This window comes from Apus apus, chromosome 3 (assembly GCF_020740795.1).
Source record: "Apus apus isolate bApuApu2 chromosome 3, bApuApu2.pri.cur, whole genome shotgun sequence".
Classification (NCBI taxonomy): Eukaryota; Metazoa; Chordata; class Aves; order Apodiformes; family Apodidae; genus Apus; species Apus apus.
This window is the reverse complement of record NC_067284.1, coordinates 24,005,510-24,025,416: the sequence shown is the minus strand read 5'-3', so window position 1 is coordinate 24,025,416 and position 19,907 is coordinate 24,005,510. Positions and strand designations below refer to the sequence as shown.

The 19,907-nt window shown below is 38.0% G+C and overlaps 1 protein-coding gene across 4 annotated transcripts in view; it reads left to right on the top strand.

Moving 5' to 3' along the window:
* Window positions 1-19,907, top strand: part of MLIP (muscular LMNA interacting protein) — a 104,399-nt gene that overhangs the window by 58,424 nt on the left and 26,068 nt on the right. For 3 of the 4 annotated variants that reach the window (XM_051613577.1, XM_051613576.1, XM_051613575.1), the window contains 6 exons: window positions 7,316-7,381; window positions 7,463-7,546; window positions 7,642-7,701; window positions 9,119-9,163; window positions 13,609-13,653; window positions 19,527-19,652. In XM_051613577.1, coding sequence (XP_051469537.1) covers window positions 7,316-7,381; window positions 7,463-7,546; window positions 7,642-7,701; window positions 9,119-9,163; window positions 13,609-13,653; window positions 19,527-19,652 — 426 coding nt within the window. The remainder of the gene's footprint in view (window positions 1-7,315; window positions 7,382-7,462; window positions 7,547-7,641; window positions 7,702-9,118; window positions 9,164-13,608; window positions 13,654-19,526; window positions 19,653-19,907) is intronic. The other variant, XM_051613578.1, reaches the window with a different exon arrangement.

Genomic DNA, 19,907 nt, shown 5'->3' with positions numbered 1-19,907 from the left:
TGTAAAAAATAAATTTGCCTAAAGGAATTGCCTTCTGTGTCTCTTTTGCTATCGGACAGTTTCTGGAGTAGAGCTATTCTCTGGGACCTACCAATCAATAGGTCTTCGTCAGTTAGTGGTTATTCAATGGCTATGCTTATACTAGTGCATTTAACATCCCAAGATATGCAAATTTGACCAGACGTATTGTTAAACTTTAAGAATGGTCCTGGCCATTGCTCTGGCCTCTGTTAACTGCCATTCTCCCAACCAACTGCCCTCAGCACTTCAGCAGTTAGCATGGGCCAGGCGTCTGTTCCCTGTATGTAGCTTGGGATGATGTGATAGATCCAAAGAACAGTCTTAAGTGTATTTATTTACTACCAAAAACAAAGCCAACAAAGGCTGGGCTCTACAATACTTATTTAAATAATGCATCTTTGGAAGTCAATCGAAAATCTAAATTTTGTCAGAAGGGCTCAGTGGTGGTTTTTTTTTTAATTTTTTTCCTAAGTTAGTTTTGCACAAAAGAATACCTCACTGAGTTTTAAAAATATTTCCTTTGTTGAGCAATGAGCTAAGTGTCTTACATGTTTAAAGGCAAGCTGAATCACTCTGACATCAGTTTACAGCTTTACGAGAAAAATCTTTCAGTGGACTGAGTTCAGGAGCTCAGCCTTTGATTGAATTCTATAAGATTAAGCATTCCTAACTACAATTTGAAATACGTGTTCACATCCACATTTTAAGATCATAGTTTTGTCACTGAAATATTACTGATTGTGATCTAGTAGTTATCACTTAATCAGGTTATTTTTTTTTTAAAGGAACATTCCTTCATTTCCAATGTTCTTTTAATCTTGAATGTTTTTTTTTAATTATTTGCATAAAACCTCATCCTTCACTTTCTTAAATCTTGAATGCACTAATGAAGGCTGTCTGCATTAGGGTGCAATCAAAATAGCTGATGCAGGGAATCCTACACCACTATGGAATGCATTTTGGGAGGATTTTGTCTGGGCAGAGTGTCTGTTAGTGGCTGGAATTCTGAGCTAAAGGGCGTCAAGTTGGTCCTCTATAAGACTGCACTGCTCTGCAAACTGAGCCAGGTACGTGAGTTTGAGCAGGGAATTCACTTCCTGATGTGAACTAGTGGTTTGATGTCAGCCATCTGACTGGACTTTTGAAAAGTAAGGGGGTTCCTTTTGACAGTCTTGCTGATGCTCAGTGGAGCACTGGCTCACAAGCTGTGTGTTATTTATAAAACTGAATTGTACAACTATCTGTAGAAAAAGTAATGACTCAAAAGATACCCATGTTTAAATAGGGACTTTGGGTCATGGACTGCTCCATTGACAATGCTAGATTTTGGTGTATCCTTCAGCAGTGAAAGCACAGTTATGTAAAACTAGTAAGAAATCCATTTTCTGCTACAGGATTTGCTTTCAGGGGAGGCTCTTGACTGATTTACTTTGTAAACTGTATGTTTCAGCATGGCCTGACTACATACTTCATCTCATCTTGGGAATTATGGACTATAATCTCCTACTGATCCATACCAGCAGCTAATTATAAGGAGACTAAGATAGTCCTGTTATGCTGGCTGACATGCATTTGGAGTACGGCTCTTGAAGAAGCATGAAGGACTCACATGGCACACACAGAGCCCATTGTAGCAAGCCTTATTATCCAAGTATTCTCTTAAAAAACACTGGGGAAGGATCTGGGGTGGAACTTGTGCCACATTGCAGCTCAAACACATTATTTTTCTCCAATTACGTGGAATGCATTTTATGCACTGGATTAAAAAGAGAGATGTTCCAGACAATGAGATTTTACCTACATAAAGGATGTTTTATTTAGATGAAGATGATGGTTATGTGGAAAACAAGTTTTCCAGTGGCTTTTTGTCTTAACAAGGAAGGAAGACATGTAAGATGTGTATTTCTGTCTGAAAGGCAGAAAGATTATTGAGCTAATGCATGATTAGGAATACATAATCTGCCTAGAGTGCTAAAAAAGTGTTGTGCTATGCAATTGATCTGGAAATGCACATTCTCAGAAGAAGAAAACTTTTTCTACTGTGTGAGTAATTCTGTTACTTTAGTTGAGTGGTAATGAGAAATATGATTAGTCAGAACTGTGATGTTGGTGATCCTAGTGACAATTCACGTGCAGTATTACTTAGAACCCATGATATAAAACTGCCATTGGTATGTCACGTAAGGTATAATGCTTTGTCTGCTTCTAAATTGTCACTGTGTCTAACTTTCTTTCTGTAGTCCATTTTTTCTTTTAAGTGTGTAGATGCTTTCATTTCAGCCAGCATTCTCCAGCTTATTCTTATGAAGCCATGAGGCTATCATCAGCTTAATAGTTTTTCTAGAACATGTTCTTTTCCTCCAGTATGCTTATTCAAAGCGAGTTGTTCAAATCTGAGCTCATTAGCAGAGAAGAGAAGACTTGTTGACTATATAAGTGTATACTCTGGCAACCTCCCAAGTTGCTTAATCTCATAAAATCTCATAACTGACATGCTTTCCTGCTGTTTGACTTTGGACAAACCTGATGCTCCTCACATCACCTGTGCATTGCTCAGAAAAACCCAATCCAGGATATCTCCTGGAAGATTGGGCTGCAACCTCCTTCACAGCCAGAAGAGCAAAACCTTGTTTGTCAGGGGCTTATCCTCAGCATGGTCAGGTTGTCAGGGAGCAGCAAAAGCTGGCTGCTCACTGGGTAAGGTGAACTGGGAGCCAGGCTGACAGCAAGGCTGTGTCTTCACCAACATGGCACAGCTCCACAGTGCCTAAGCAAGGAGAAGAGAGAGGGTGAGAACGAGGTGGTGGTAACCATGGTCATTCAGCGGTGCCATCACAGCCTTGCAGATTCACAGTGATGAGGCAGGGCCACAGACTGTGATAAGGAACCCTTCAGCCCAGTGGATGATAGCATCCACTGGCTAGAAGAGGCAACTGGACAAGTTTAATGAAGGCATAAGGGGTAAGTTAAAAAAAAATTAAAAAAAAAATAATAATTTTTAAAAAATTAGAAAAAAATTTCCAGAGATTGAATGGGCTCTTTGTCACAGAAATTGAAAAAACAAGACAGGACAATTTTCTGGCACTTCATACAGTCATTCCAGGCAGCTCTGTGATTTAAAGAAAAGTTCAGACTGGGTGATCTCTGTGGTTTCTTCTGGCCTTATCAATGTTGAGTCAACGAGTCATCCCTCCACTGACACTCTCTTTAGTATAGCAAGGACCACAATTCAGTGGTCCTTGGTCTACAGCAAGGTCTATGCAGGGGAATTTGTGTTTGCTGTGTTTGTACAGATACGTATCTCCTCTGCACACTGACTGGGATGACCTTCTTTTATCAGGGCAGTGTTTTAAAGGAAAGAAAATCTGGGCATATAGTCCTGCGGTGGAGGGAAGGAAGGGATAGGTGCTGCAAATGTTCTCCTCAGACTTGCCCCAGTGTGGACTGTGATGAAACCAGGGTGATGGAGTGTGCCATGAAGTACACCTGCTTCACAGTCAAGGCTTATCCCACATTCACCAAGTCCTTGAAAAACACTAGATATAACTGGTTATGGTTGGAAGAGGTGCAAATAAAAACAATGTTAACTTATCTGGCTTGTATTTACCAACTAATTACAAGTACAGTACTATAATTTCAACTTTAAATGCATGTAAAAAAAAGTCTTCTGTCTTAAATAATAAATATATTAGTGTATAGATTTTTGTCTGTTGATGGCTGTTCTTCATGTTTTCTCCTGTCACAGTGCAATTTGGCTGACTTCAAGAGAGACTAAAACAGTCTTACCATATGATGTTACACTTCTGGGAAAACTCCAAGGACCTGGTAGTTGTGTCCTATTACCTACACAGCAGACTGCCAGCAGTGCAATAAATTGTCCTTGTGGAGGAAACAAAGAAAAAGGAAAAAAAAACACCCCAAAAGTAGTCAGGTCTTTTCAGATCTCCCAGGATCTTCAAGGAATAAGTTAAAGGAACTCATGGAATATGAAGCTCTGTTATGTAGAGGGTTTTGGTTTGGTTTTTTTTTGAATGTGCTGAAGGTTTAGGAAAATATGTTGATGGGAAAAATATGCAAGGGAAATTAAAGAGGAAACTTTGTGGTGTTTGCTCAGCCCAGGGTTTTCATAACACAGTAAGGAGGAAGCTGTCTTAGATCCAGGTTAAAACATTTGTTTTTTTCTCCTACACAATGAAAGTGGCTCATTGGTGGATGAAACAATGTTTTATATTTCCTATATGTTGTCAGAACTTTCATTAATCTAGCAAAGTATTGGAGATCCTGTTCAGATGATTTACCAGTATGCTTTCAGCTCCAGTTCAGCTTTAGCAACCAAATAGCTTTGGGAAAAGAGGAGGGAAGGGTTGTTGTCACTGACGTTAATGACATATATACATTGCACCTTTAAAGTTTCCCTTTGAAACGGAAAAAAATTAGTGGTTCAGCAACTAGTTATTTTGTCCAAACTTTAAATTCTGTCACAAATAAATTTTAATTCTTGAAATTGCATTCTTCTTTGAAGTAGTGGCCCCACTAATGCTTTTCATATATATAAAAAAAATTTGAAGCCCTAAATAAGAATGTTCCACTCTTTATATTGTTAGACCATCAGCATAAGAACTGAAGCTTGAATGCTGTTGATAGTGGTAATCAACAGTACTGTAGATAGCACTAATACTTTAAATTGATCATAGCATTATTGCATTATAACTCCAGTAATGAGTTCAGAAATACTATTCGATCTTTATTCATCCCACATTTTTCTCTATGCAGAAATATATAAAAAAGACACTGTTGGAAAATAAAAAATAGTTCTATTATGAATAGCTAACAACAGGACAGTCTTGTTGAGGTGACAGGGATGTCTAAAATGTCATTCTCTTTGTTTCTTCTCTTTCTTTGGAGGACTCAGGCAGTTCAAACAGAAGAAAAAAAAAAGGAAAAAAAAAAAGAGATAAAACAACAATGAAGAAAATCAGATGGATCACTTTGAAGATTAAAATTATTCCTTTCACAAAGGTTCAAAAAGGGAGGAGAACACTACAGCTTTCTCTATCATGGCTCCTGCATGATAGCTATATCTCAGGGTGACTGTGGGGAACACAGGCCTTGGTGCTCTGCTCACCTGGGTTCTTTAGTCAATAAAGGCTCCAAAATGAAAAGATATTTGGGTATCAAATTTCTGCTGAAACTGATGGATGTTTGAAACTTACATTAGGCAGAGTCTTGGTTCTCAGCAGACATTTGTGATTGTTGCTGTAGTTCCTCTAGAAATATTCCTCAGTATCTTTTGGGTAGTTCTTACCCTTGATGGTGTTCACTTTGTCCCACTTCTCTGGTGAGGTGAATATGAAATAGAAAAGTGTATTTTTTCTTAACAATTACTTTATTATGTTCATTATTCTACTGGTATCTTGAGGATTTTGAGAAACTTAGCAATTTCTCCATTCCAATCCCGTGACTGATTCATATTTGTTGTTTTTCCTAACTCATATTCAGACTCATCATCTGTCTACAAGACTGATTTGGCAGTTCTGGAGACAATTAGTACTGGAACAACTCCTCTACTTTGTTTTATCATTTATGATTACCAGGAGGATGTATTCTCAGCTGAAGCTGAACCAGGGACAAAGAACTCGAGTGTAGACCTGAGCCCTCTTCAGCAGAGCCCTCCTCCTCTACAAGACTTTTGATCTGAGAATTCAGCTGGATGACAGTGATGAGATAGCAGAGATGAGAAAGACTACTTATTTTTAAATCTTCTGCCTTGGCATAAGATTATACTCATTTCTGTATGTAAAAAAAAAATAATTCTTCTCTTTTTTTTTTCATTTTGAACTACAGCTACTCTAAGGTCAACAGGTTTCTCTAGAGCTGTAGGGAAGGAAAGAAATGTGTTTGGAAAGAAACTACTCCTCATTTTTCCTTACTGTACTCTCTGATAGGTGACAGTAAATATGCTTTTGTGCAGGATAATTTATGGATGGTATGAAAATAATATTTAAAGTAAATTATCATTACCTTTTCAGTTCAGAATACATAGATGTATGCTGCTTGTAGCTGGACAAGGAGAGAAAAAAATTGTACTCAGCAAACATAAACTCAGAAATAATTACTTAGTTATGAAGTGGTTTGTTGTGGTGGGGTTTTTTTAATCTATTTTAAAAAAAAAGAATCTGCCATTTTCCTCCCAGCTCTATATATGGCTTCTGTGACTGGCAGCCTTGATACCCACCTCAGTGGGATCAGTCTGTTCCCATAAAATCCCAAATGCATGGAACTGTTTTACAGGAATGCTTTTAAAAATTATATATATACATATAAAATTATTTTTTATTTCAAATAAGCAGCAAAATGAAACCTCTGAAAAACAATGTGTTAAAAAAAAATCCACATGCCCTGCAGGTCCCTCCCTCATAACCTAGTTTCATGCATCAGCATAATTCCAGAGTAATATTTGTTCTTGGCATGGGGTTGATTTGAAAATTGCTTCAAAGCAAAAATGGGTGCTGGTGGTGAGATTATGCTTCACAGATTCTGGAGGAAGATAAAAAGGAAGCTGAGCACTGGAGTTTGGCTTTTGAGATGTTTTTTGAATTTCCTGATAAAGCAGGGGGATCAACAAACTAATTCCCACTGTTCCCAAACCTGCTCCAAATATGGGATTAGGAAAGAAGGAAGTATACCCAAGAACAAGAAACTTGCATTTAGTTATGGAGAAATCACATGCCTGCTTAGACCAGCCCTGTTTTAGTGTGGTGTCATATAGGTATAGTGCATGTTTCATTCTATACAATTCTGATTTTGAGTTTAAAACCAAAACCTTCAAGCTCTGTTTTTGTGCAATGTGGAATTACAATCCTCTTTAAACAGGAAGCAATTTTTACAGAAATTGTCTGTAGGGCCTCCTGTATGCTTGGATCCCTGCCTTGTCCATGACAAGCAACCCCCTGACCCCTGTGTGGCACATTTGCTGCATTACATTCACTTTGGAGGAGGGTGTTGTTTAGAGAGAAAACAGCTTAGGCCCAATCAGAAGCAGGTGGTTTCTGATCTATAAAAGCAGAGACAATTCACTTAACTCTCTTCCTCTCTGTAAACTACTCCTTCTAATCAAGAATCAGAAGTTGGTAACTTGAAGAACTTTACTGGGCCTGTAATTTCTTCTTTTTCCATCCTTCCATGGTAAAATGAATAGCACCACATTTGAAAGCACAGTATTGCAAAAAATGTACGTTTGCTTGTTTTTTAAAATTTTGATCTCATTATCACACCAAAATCTTTTCAATTCCAGGCATTAGAAGAGCCAGCCAAGACTGCTAGTGTGACTGAAGGAACTGCTTTGGATACCCATTCAGAGGTAGTGCTATTACACACCTCTTTCAAATCTCCATTTGAGAATGAAAAGCAAGGGTCAACTGAGTGACTTGTCCTTTTTCAGATGTGCTCCCCTGCCCAGCTCAGACAACAAACAGAAGAGCTGTGTGCTGTCATTGATCAAGTCCTGCAGGACCCATTGACTATGGTAACGCATCAGTATGTGGGACTGACTTTTTATCTTCCTTTACTTTTGTCTCTTGCTATTAATAAGTCTGTTCTCTTTTGAAAATCCTTTCACAGCGCCGATGCGAATCTTCTCCAAGTTTTCTGCAGATGAACATGGAGTCAGATGTTGGCAAGGTAGGTGAATAAGCCTTAATGCTCTTTCCAGGTAGAAATAAAGGAAACAAAATCACATCAGTTGAATTATCTGGTGCTTTGAAAGACATGTAAGGACGGAAGTATAGCCCTGGAGTCCGTGCAGCGTAGGTTACAGGATGCTTTCCTGAAGTCAGAAGCAGTTATACTGTGAAATAGGAGCTGTTCATTAAGGTTCCAGAGGCTGGGATCCATGGTAAAGAAATCCTTTATACCTTGCCTTCTATATTGCAGGTCTCTGGCCATCTCCCAGATTTCATCCCACCTATGGGTCCTTGCAACAGAGCCACTACTGTTTCTAGCTTCAGTGATTGGAAACATCTTTCAGAACAAAAGTTTTTCACAGTCATTAGTGGTTTTCAAGGGAGAAGGGTCCTGTATTCAGTTTGCCCCAGGTAAATTTAAATTGGTATTAGTAGCTATAGGAAAATGAAAATCACAGAAATCCCACTGGAAGCAAGGGGAAAGGAATTTCTGGCAGAGGAAAACATAAAAAAAATCAATTCAAAATACCCTGCACAATGTCCAGTCCAGTGTGGAAAAATAGGGCACAGCACCAGAAATCCTGAGTAGGTATATTCAATATACACTTTAAATTTAATTTTGATTTTTGAAACTACTTCTGTCAACTAGCACACAGAGATGAATCAGGCAGCTGTAAGACAGAAACAGGATAGTAGCTGGCGAGGCAGGCAGAGACTGTTAATGAGGAAATGTTTTCCAATGCCTGTACTGAATCCAAAGGGGTTAAAATGATAGGATTAAGTTGGACTTTTGAGCTCTAGCATCTAACACTTCCTTGGGCAACTGAGAACTGAGCCTTGACCAAATGGAAGGCACCAATTAGCAGTCATGAAATCTAACAAAGGACTGAAAAGGGGTATTTTAACAGGATGCAGCACAGGGACCAAGCTAAAGGTTGTGAGTACCTTAGAATGCAAGAGCAAAGTGCTTAAACTGAAGGTAAAAGAGAGTCAGAGACAGTAAGGAAAAAGTGTATATTTGAAGAAACACTTGTCAGATGAAAGCAAGTTCTTGCAAATGAGAACAAGGAAAGAGAATATTTCAGGTTATTCTGTGAGCAAATCTAAGTTAAATGTCATGAGGCAACCACACCTGTGGCTGTCTACTCATAAGTATTTTTCTGTGAGAATTCTCAGAGGTAATTTAAAGGTCAACTTTGATAGAGTGTGATCGATGGAAATGGAAATATTTTCAACGATAAACATACGTCACAACACTTATATACCTTATTCTCAGGGATCTGATGAATCTTTCTGGAAAACCAAAGTTTTCTTGAATTTAAACAATTAATTACATGTCACAATAATGAAAATCTATTTGAGTTACTCCTCAGAGTAAATTTTTGCTCTTAATTTATGTGTTTATTTTGTACAAGGTGTCCACAAAGCTGCAGAAAACAACTGGACGTGAAACCAGATATGTAAGTACTTGTATAATTACTCTATGTTTTGCATACAGCAATGTCTGTTTTGTCTATTCTTGTTGTGATACTGGGTGATGCTGCACGTAGCAGACACAGGCATCTACTCATGACATGAGGCATTGACTCCAGTAGAGTGATTTGAGTATGTTACAGCACTGGCAATTGAGACTTAAGATATCTTCCCATTGCCATAAATCCGTGATGGCTGGAATCTCTTCAGTGTGGTGTCTATTCATAATTTAACTGGTACAAATGTGGTGTCAAAATTATTTATTCACACACTTATTTGTTGTTGTTTAACTTGAGCCTGGTGCAAAGAGCTCAGCTATTTGGCAAACAGACTGTTACAGGTGCTGAAGGATGTATTTATTTGGACTCAACATGCATGGCAAGGGACTTGCTTTGGTAGAGGGTTCTTGCCTTTGCATCAGAATTTGGAGTTGGCTTTTCCTTCCAAAGTATAGAGCTGGCTTAAAACCCACAGTTTAGCTTTAGATGAACAGAAGCTGTTTTGTCACAAATACACATGTTCCAACATACAAAGAAAATCTCTATATTGAGTCATCTGTTCAATTATTGACACATTAAGCTCAATTAACATTTGAATTCTCGCTAGCACACACAGTGACTGCAGGTTGCATAATTACGACTAATCTAGTCATGTGGTGAGAAATCTCTGCTTACTATTAATCTCTCAGCTTTTCTATTGAACCTCAACTCAAAGCAGTGCTGGCAAAGCAATAGAGGCCTTCCAGTTTTATGCCAGCACAGTGCTTGACTGATCAATTCAATTTTACTTCTTGAGTGTGGCAGTATGCATATTTTATTGCATACTATGATTTTTACTTGACAGATTGTGCTGGCTCATACTAATTAGAAAGGATATGGGAAGAGAGATTTTTAATAAAATAAAATAGTTTGTTTCAGAGGTAGTCTGTGAGAGTGGAATATATCTAATACCACTTCAGTGCAGATCTACATCTCTCAAAACTGTAGCTAACATAGGCTATAAATTCAGGCATCCAACTTCTGTGCCTAAAGATACAGTTAGGTTTTCTTCACTGGCATAGAAAATCACCCTAACAAATTCTTCCCTCCTAGTCTCCTCTGCAGCATTCTATAAATAATAAAAAATAAAAGAAATAAATCAGTATTTATTATACATTTGGGAATAATGCAGAAGATTATGGGTATGCTAACCTTTCTTATAAATTGTACGTGTATGTAAGATGAATTTTTATTTTTTAGTTAGAAACCAAATCTGGTAACTGTTAACAGACTGTGGTCTCCAGGCTGCACTTTGGTGGTTGAAATTTGAGGGCCCAGGCTCTCCTGGACTCTGGCATCACTGTGTTCTGCAGCAGAGACTCCTGAGGAATGGCCAGGTGTCCCTAACAGCCCCCATATGTCACAGCTTGTTCTCCTCTCTTGCTCTGCCTCATTGGTAGGATGTGTAAAGGCTATTTCTGTCCCAGCTCATAAACTGTGTGGAAGCTTGTCTTCTGCCCCTCAGGGCAGGGATGCAGTGAGATGGTTTTCCATAGAGTTGCCTTCTTTTCCTACTCCACTTCTCACCCCTCAAAGTAAGCCCCGCAGCCCAGAACAAGGCCCAGGGTGCCCTTGTCTCTTCAGCCTATGGGGAGCATCTACCTTCCATGACCCTCTGGACTGCACTGGGTGGTTGTTGGGGTGGACCAAAGCAGGCAAGAGATGGTGCTAAACATTAACTGCAAAGACCTAAGCTGTGTGTGTGCTGACTTTTGTTGACTAGAGGAGATGTAGTCCAGGTGGGCAATAGTTCTTCATACAAGTACAAGATCTCTGTTTTGAAGCAGGATTCCTATTTTGAGCCAATCTAACAGTATCTCCAGTAGAAATCAGGGACTGAATATTGTGTAGGCACCTCTTTCATCATATCAAATTTTGAGTTCCCCCAGGAGGTCTGTGGTGTCTCATGTGGGCTGTCTTGGAGTAATGACTTTCAGCCAGCCTTTTTTAGCAAATCTTTTTTGGTTTAGAAGCAGGCTTTTAGTTTATGCAACTGAATTCATTCAGCTAGAAAGAATTAAAATGGTAATTTAGCAATATCATATTCTTAATATTTTTCTATGCACAGTGTGTGATATTGAGATGCTTGTCAAAATGTTGCCTAGAGGGTATTTTTAGTTTAAAAAAAATAGTTTATGAGTCAAGGATAGGAAAATCCGTCATCATGTGAAAATATTACTTACACTCATACAAGCACATATATATGTATACACATGTATACACAATACTAATTATTTCAATATGCAGAAGGAGACTACACAAAAGTGTTGAAATATCCTGTGATTTAACAATTAAAATGTCATACATTTACCTCGGGCTCAATCACTCTTTGTCTCCTCATGCACTTCAGAACCTTTTCAGGATGTAAATGAATGCACAAATAGTAAGAGAGTGTATAAAAGTACTGAAAAAGGTCTGGCTTCAGTTGTAATTGAACAGCTTTTTAAATGGTGTGACTTTTGATATGAACCCATTCACAGTTTAATAATAAATCATGTCTGCTGGCTTTAGTGATGATACTGCTGATTTTTAATAATATAAACATAATAACTCTAAATAAATCACTTTTTATGGGTATTGAGTGTCCTAATCAATTTACTTAGCCATAGTGTTTCCACATAATTGCTGTCATCAAGGAAAGCTTTCTTAACTGTAGTTTCAAGTTCTTGCAAATTTGTAATTTTTATCAGTTAGCCCCACTAACAAGTATTTAAAAAATAATTTCTTGTGATTAAATGGAATAATTAGTTGGCATATTCTTAACACTTTTGGGTTTTATTGACAATTTTATTCTACAAAAATTCTTATTTAAGTGTTACGGACAGGAAACCGAGAAGTGAAAAAAGGGGGAGATGTGAAGCAGCTAAAAATGCAGACAGACGTGCAGAAATAAGTAGCAGTTTTCTTTATCTGTGGTCTGCTGTGCTTATGTATATTTCAGGTAAACCCTTTGAAATGAGATTTACTCTTAATTTGGACCACCAAAGTGAGAGAATTGAATTCCAGCCACTTGTATCTGTAGATCATTCTGAAGTGCTTTGATGTCTTTAAGCTCAGAATGAGATTGTTCACCACACTTGGTTAATGGCATGAAAGAGAGTCCCTAGTATGTAAGTAACTACTAGTAAAAACTTTAGTTTACTTTTTCAAGGGCAGAAGATGTACTTGTAGATTTAGTGCTAAATCATAGCTGTCCCTGTGTGGGTGGAAAGATTTCCTTCACCTGAGGCTGTGTTCAGAGATGTGAGTGCTCTCAGTAGGCAGCACTGACCTCCACCATGATTCATGGTGATGCTGTTCTCACCACCAATGGAGAAGTAGAGCCAGCAGGTCCAGGGAGTGATTAAACATGTCTGTTTAGTCCTTGGGACACCACATCTGGAATTCTGTGGCCAAAACTCTGCAATATTTTTGTCATGGGGAAACAAAGGAGGAGCATGTTCTTCCCTCTTCAAATGTGCTGGTATTACTTTTCTACTTGAAACTGTAAGAAGACATATTTGAGTCATCAGAAGTCCAACTATAGTGGTCCTTTTATAGAGGGTACAGGCTGTAATGGCACTGACTTGTCTTATACTACAGATATTAATATCTAACCACTGTATCTAGTACTTTCTTTTTACTACCATACTGAAGAATATTAACATTTTAGAGTCTCAAGGCATGTAAATCACACCAACATAAAGGAAGACTGTGTTATCTCTGCAGAAAGAAATACTGTGTTATCCAGAGGAACTCCTACAGAGTTTGAAGGAGCTGATCACCAGAATTCCTCAATCTTTCCACAGCACGGGCAAATATGCGTGTGACATGTGGCCAGTTCACATACAAACAAAAATTCTTTGCATTTTGCACATTTACCCTTGATCTTGAGAACAGAGCTTCTGCTCTGTTCAGGGTGCACTCAGAAAAAAACATAATGCTCAAGTAGGATTGTTCTGATTTTCATAATGTCAAGTCAGAAAGATGAGAAGGTTGTACTGAGCTCCCCATTCAATTGGCAGTGTTAATAACATTGCTGCTGCAAATTAACAAAGACAGGTTCAGAAATGTCAGGATTTACTTTTCAAGACTAGATCAAGATTAAAAAGCAAAATGTAGCACATAGAAAGAAGTATCCATAAAATTTTAACAATGGGCATTTTTATTTGATTATACCTGGAGATAAAATGGAAATGGCAATATTTTAACTTCTCTTACCAATTGCACATCACTGCACCAGTGATAGAAGTTTCTGTAATTAAGAATACTGCTGTCCATGCATGTTTCCTCATCTTAAAATAGGTCAGAAAAATACAAGTGAAATGACAAATGTGAATGCATTACTTCCTCATTTAGGAACTGTTAACTGTGGAGCAGTGTATGTAATACTGTATATATTTATGTTTTTGCAGGCCAGCCTTTACAAATCAGCACCTATGATGACAGAGAGTCAGCTGGTATGTAATGCACAGCTGTGCTATGCTGTTTTTCAATATTTGCACAAACATAATCTAAAGTAATTATTATTTGCGTTTGTAGACTTTGAAAGAAGCTGCAGTCAATATCCTACAAAGCTGCATTGCTTCTACAGAGCTGCATTGCTTTCTTCTGTACTAAATATACACCTGTTTTAAGTCACTGTAAATCCTGACACTGCTTGTAAATCCATGGACCAAATGACAAAGTAGTCTTGCTGAATCTTGAGGTGTATGACAACTCTAGAGTCTGCTGCTGATTCTTGGACTCTTTTAATATTCCACTTCTAAAATGCTATTTCTATAATTTAATTTTGTATTTAAATTATATATGTTATTAAATTATATCAATTACATCAGCATGATCTATTTATAGAGGTTATAATAGATTTATATAATATATATATAATAAATTCACAGCTTCTCTGAAATGTTACTGTCTTAAGCAGTATTCTGGTCGCTTATAAACATTTTATCCTTTTGGCATCTCCTTTGATTTTTTCTCTTTTTAAAATAACTTTTAAATTATTTAACTATATATTTTATTTCATTTGTTTTAAATTGCAATCAGTACAGCCTGTGTGTTTTTTGTGCAGACAGCAATGCTGTCTCTGAGCACATTGTGAGCTCTGTTAATGAATGACTCTTCAGTAGTAACATTTTGATTGAGAATTTTTGCAGGGTTTATGATTCAGCCTATTACTTCTCCTCTTGTGGAATATCTGACCAGCTATACTAGGGACAAATTATTATGGTGAACAGAAATGTTGGATCTATACCTCTCAATTATATGACATATATAAGGGACAGGAAAAGCTTTGGGTGCCACTGTGACTGTCATCAACAGATTTTCTCCTCTTTGAGAAGATGACTACAGATGATTCATGATAACAACTTGCAAAGCCATACCCAGCACACCAACACTACAACCAATATTGCCATTATAATGAACTATAACTTTTTTTCTAGAGATATTAAGCAATTAAGAGAAAATTGATGTGGGACCAGTCTTGCATACCCTGGTACCATTTTCATGGTTTTTTTAAATTCAGATTTTTTAATGTTGCAACAGTCATTCATAGTTTTTGAGTGTCCAGTGAAAGAATTTATCAAAATGCATGTGTATACAAAGGTAGTAGGAGAGGAGTCATATATATTTACAGCAAATACAGAATGGTGCATCAGTATTTTGTCAGCAGGTTTAAATGATAGTCACAGAAAGAACACTGCAGTTTCTTACATGAAAAGGATTGTTGATAGGGACTTGAGACTGGACAGAAAGGGAGTTCAAAGTTTTGAAAAAAGAAAAGCATTAGAGAAAAACAAACAACAATCCTGAAGCTGAAGCTGGAATGTTTCAGTTACTATTTGGACATGTTTCTATGGCTTCTTTTGTTCTGAGATATTTTTGTTATGATGTGGCAACTTGAAATATTTGTTTCCTAATTAACTTATTCTGAAGTACATGTATTCCTGAGGTTCCTGTATTTCATACATTTAAAACTGTTGAGCCCAAAGCTTCATGAAATGAATTAAACCATGGCTGAGAACATGACACCTCAAGAATTACAGTGTGATTGCTTTAAAATAAAATAATTCTAAATTCAGCATATTTTACAACCCACTCCAGGTCGGAATTGCACAAAATACAGCATAGTTGTCAGGTCTAACATTAAATCGGGGGTCCTAAATGTGCTAAAAGAGTTTCCTAAAGAAATGGAAGGAAGTGAGAGCAAAGCAAAGAGCAGGGGCAGTGCCAAGGGCTTCCATTTACCCCACTCCCTTCCACCAGCCTGGGCAGTGAGCAGTGCCTGGGCAAAGCTGCTCTCTTTTCTGGTCCCAAACTTGCAGACTTATTTCTCTGCTGGTTCCAGAACAGCAGCAGATGTGTCTCCTTCACACTGCTCTTAGTGCAGGTCTCTCCCTTTCCTCTAACTGTTGAGGACAAGACTCATCCCTATTAATAGAATGGAAAGGGACTAAATCTTTTGATTTTAGTTTTGGCTGAGTTTAGCACAGAGTCAGTGGGAACTGTAATACAGTATAGTATCAGGCATCTCATTGAAGATTCAGCTGTTTCTTGAAATTAAAATATTTCATTATGAACAAAACCAAAGACAACTTGAATTTCAGATGATTGTCCTAGTTCTCTGTGCTCTGGTGCAAAACCTGCTGCTGCTTCAGCATGGAGGGGAAGAAAATAATTATCCTTCCTTCCTAGGTTTGACAGCAATGTGAATGATTTACTGTTTAGCTGGAGGAAGAAGAAATCTGTTTAACCACAGTTATTTGGCTTCACACCTTCAAATGTACTGAAGGAGAACTTCCTGGTAGACTGATACACAGCCTGGAATGTTTTATTGCATTTTGGCAATGTAAAGCCTCTACAGGGGAAAATAAACTAATATGTTCAGTAACATATTTCCCTTTATGAAGGCTGATTTGAGGCAGAAAAGTAGTAGAAAGAGAATATTTTAAGACATTTCACAGTTTAGACAAAGGGCTGGTGTTTGCACTGTTAGGGCAAAAAGCATATTTTTTTAATGACAGTGGAAACTGCAATGCTCCTTCATGACAAAGGAGCCAGTTCCTCACAGTCTGAAAGCAGGTGTTCTCAACAGCTTAGGGGCTTCTCAGGTGATTCTGTCTTCTCAGTGCTGCATTGCATATTTACCCCATCTGTCTCAAGGTCCCTTTCCCCAAAACTAATGGGTTTGTTGGAAAGAACTGGGAATGGTTCCCCTTCATGAGGGCACTCTTTGGTTATCTCATTTTAAGCAGAAGGCTTCAAAGACTGCCAGAGACTATTTGTACAGAAAATTTGGGTATGAAAGCTAAGCAGGCAAACAGATAGACTCTGTGCTTGCTATTTGTCAAGCAGGGTCTGATGGACTCAGAGCAGAAAGGAAAAGAAAGAGGGCAGCTAACTCATTTATCTGAAAGCTATCTTTCCTTTTGTAATATATATTTTTATCTAATTATATCTTATTTTTGTTAATTATTTCTCTAGTTGTCTCAGAATCAGGCTGCTTCAAAACAGCACTGCAGCAAAAACATTTTAAAAAACTCAGGTTCTTAGCCAATAACCAGGTGACAGACGTTCTTTCTTACCCTCCCAGAGGAAGATAGAAGGGGAATAAGGGAGAGAGACTTTAAGTTTAGGAAAATAATATAGAGCAGGTTTAATGAAATAATAAATAATAATTTAGTGAATTATATGCAAATATATATAAACATATATGACTAAATATGCAATTGTGGAAGCCATGCTCCTCAGTTGGTAATTATGTCCCAACCAGAAAAGTCCCAAACTGGGCTCAGCAGCAGATGGGGGTGCCTGAGTCCAGGGTCCCGGTAACTGTCCACAAAAAGCCTTGGACCAGCTGCACTGGTTCTACTGAGGGAGGTGGGTGAAGGTGACCTGTCTCTGCACAATGTTGTACTCCTGCAAGAAAACAAGATTCAGGAACACCAGCAGCACAAGCATCCTGGGGTCCAGAAGGTCTCAGATTAGGAGAACTGTAGGCAATTTTTATCCTGGTACTCCTAAAACAGCAGCCCATTGGTACCACAACTGCCATTACCATTTCTCAGTGCTGTTGTAGCAAGACCAACACCTTTCTTGGCAACACTAAGTCTTAGCCTGTTTCTCAGCAGGGTCAGTTGTGCCACCTCCTGTTAAAGAAAGGGCTCAAGTTTTTAGTTTTGGATCAACGATTTTATATAGCTTGTCAGGGAGCTAATAAAGTATTTCAGTTCCTGGTTGCTGGCTGATTTCTACTGCTGTTAGGAGAGTCAGACTTAATAAATGTATGACTCAGTCAGCACTTGAGTTTGAGATGTTGTTTAGAAATTGCTTCCTTAAAAGCATTTCTATAGTGTGATTTTGGAAGAGGTTTCCTACATAAAGAGAGTAGCTTATTCTTAATGACTTCAGGTACCTCAAAGGACTTTTAATTACATGGTTACATGGTGTGGAGGAGTGCTAGAAGGCCAGAAGTCCTTTGTTAGTGTATTTGCCCTTCTGTTGAAAGCCAGGAGTCTTTCACTTTTGCAAACTCTTCTCTGAAATCTTAGAGAGGAAAATAAATGTTTTGTGGTGAATCCTACAAAGAAATGGCAATGAACTGTAGACTATGGATTCATTAAATGAGCACCACATTGTTCACTAAGTTGACTTTCCTAGTGAAAAAAAAAAAAAAAAGTAACTTGGCAGTTACTGTTTTTTTACAGGAAATATCACCTTATGGCTAATTTTTTCGCTTTCAGTTGAACATGGTTTTGTTTTTTTTATTTGATGAGGCAGATGAAAGGGTCTCAACCTGCAGAAAGAAGGGAGGGGATGAAACCTAAGGGAAGCTACTTTGCTGCTGGGCCCTTGCTCTTCCCAGGTGTGCACTTCTGCAGTCTTCACTCCAGGCCTTGGGCACTGCCCTGTCTTTTTCCAGGGCAGAGGGAGAAGCACAAGATGTGGCAACATCTCCTGTCTCCTTCTCCCTCCCCTCAAACAGACACCCCTCTTGTTCTGTCCTTCCTGGATGCCTGCAGATCTTATTTTAAAGTGCTCCATCATTCAATTTACACAATACATCTCAGCTGCATCATTCTAAAGTTACTTTCACAGCAAGCTGCTTTTTTATTTTTTATTTTTTTTTATTTCCAGACAGACTGCTCAAGTGTATTGCTCTTGTAAATAGGCAGCATAGCATTATTAAACGTACATAGTCTAAATCTTATAAATAAATCCAATAGTGAATCAAGTTTCTTCTCTGCATTTTTATACCCCGCTGGGTACTGAGGATGGGGAGCTGTGACAGCACCTGTTTCTCAGTCCCAGCTAGGCAAGCTGCCCCTCTGGGCTGCAGCCACAGAAGGAGCTCAGCAGCTAAACCAGCTGTGACAAAGACCACACATTTCCTATGGGGCAGCTGTAAGGGAAAATAAAACAGTTTACTTATGTAAAAGTTTAAATTTAATCACATATGTCTCCAGGACTTCAGTACTTACAAATTCCAGTGAAAATTTACTCTTCTTTCTTACTTTTTTTTTTTTTTCTCACCAAGCAAGTTGTCTGTTTTAACATTACCCCTTGCCTCTATTTAGAGTTTATGCCACAATCTATCGTGTTAGATTTTACTGTAAGAATTCTGAAAATCACAGATGTACTAAATTGACAAGTTAATAGTAAAGTTTTGAGTTACCTGGTAGCTAACAAAGACATTTTTCTTGATTAAATAATCCAATTTGTCTGAAATGAGGGGTACCACACATCCATGCTGATTAAATTCTCTAAAATTGTACCTTTTCAAGGGAACTCTTAAAGATAGTGTCAAAATCCAACATGCAATCACTGGTATTATTCCCCAGAAAACTTTCCCCTAATATGTTGCTGCAGGGTGTAAGTTAATAGCATCACATGTTGTCCTTCCTTGTTTTGAGGAGCCCAGAAATGAATTTGCAGCATGAAAGCAGACTTGTGGCTGTGCATAAAGTGTGATATGATGAACTTATCAAGATGCAGCTGAACATCTAGCAGCAATAGGCAGTAAAACCCACAAACTGTAGTCTGACAGCCCAGCATCTATTTGTGTCAGTAACAAACAGATGTCAGTGAAGAGGGTCAGTGCCTAAAAACAGCTCTTTAAATTTTTTTCCACAATTTGTATAGAAATTTCCCAGGCAGCCTGACACCTGAATAATTTTGCTGGTGATATATGTCATTAGTAAATTTTTAAAAAATCTAGTCAGTACAGTCCCAATGGAATTCACTTTTCTAACAAATATTCTGTAAATTGTGAAGTATTTTATTTTATTATTCTTCCATCTCTATTCTCCTGGGTGTGCTATGGGTCAAGACAAAACCTGGTGTCATTCGTCCCGTTCTGGTGAAAGGAAAGAGTGCACAGCAAAAGGAGGAGCCTTATCAATCAAATCCTTTTAAAAAGTACCTTGAAGAAATAAGTGATCAAGATATTGAGCAGGTGAGTAACTCTCACTCTGAAGGATTTTGTAGCTTCAACTTGTTTCCTTAAAGATGATGATACCAAGGGGTGCCTTGCTCCTGGAGAGTCTCCAGGCTGGAGACAAGCAGATGGGTTTTCTACAGGGACATTTTTTTTTGTGATCTAAAAACTCTGTGTTGAGAGAGGAACTTTTTATTATGTCTGCAGGAAATACTGTACAAAAGAAAGTGGAAATCCTGCCTTCCCTGTCAAGCAGGTGTCTGAATGAGTTCT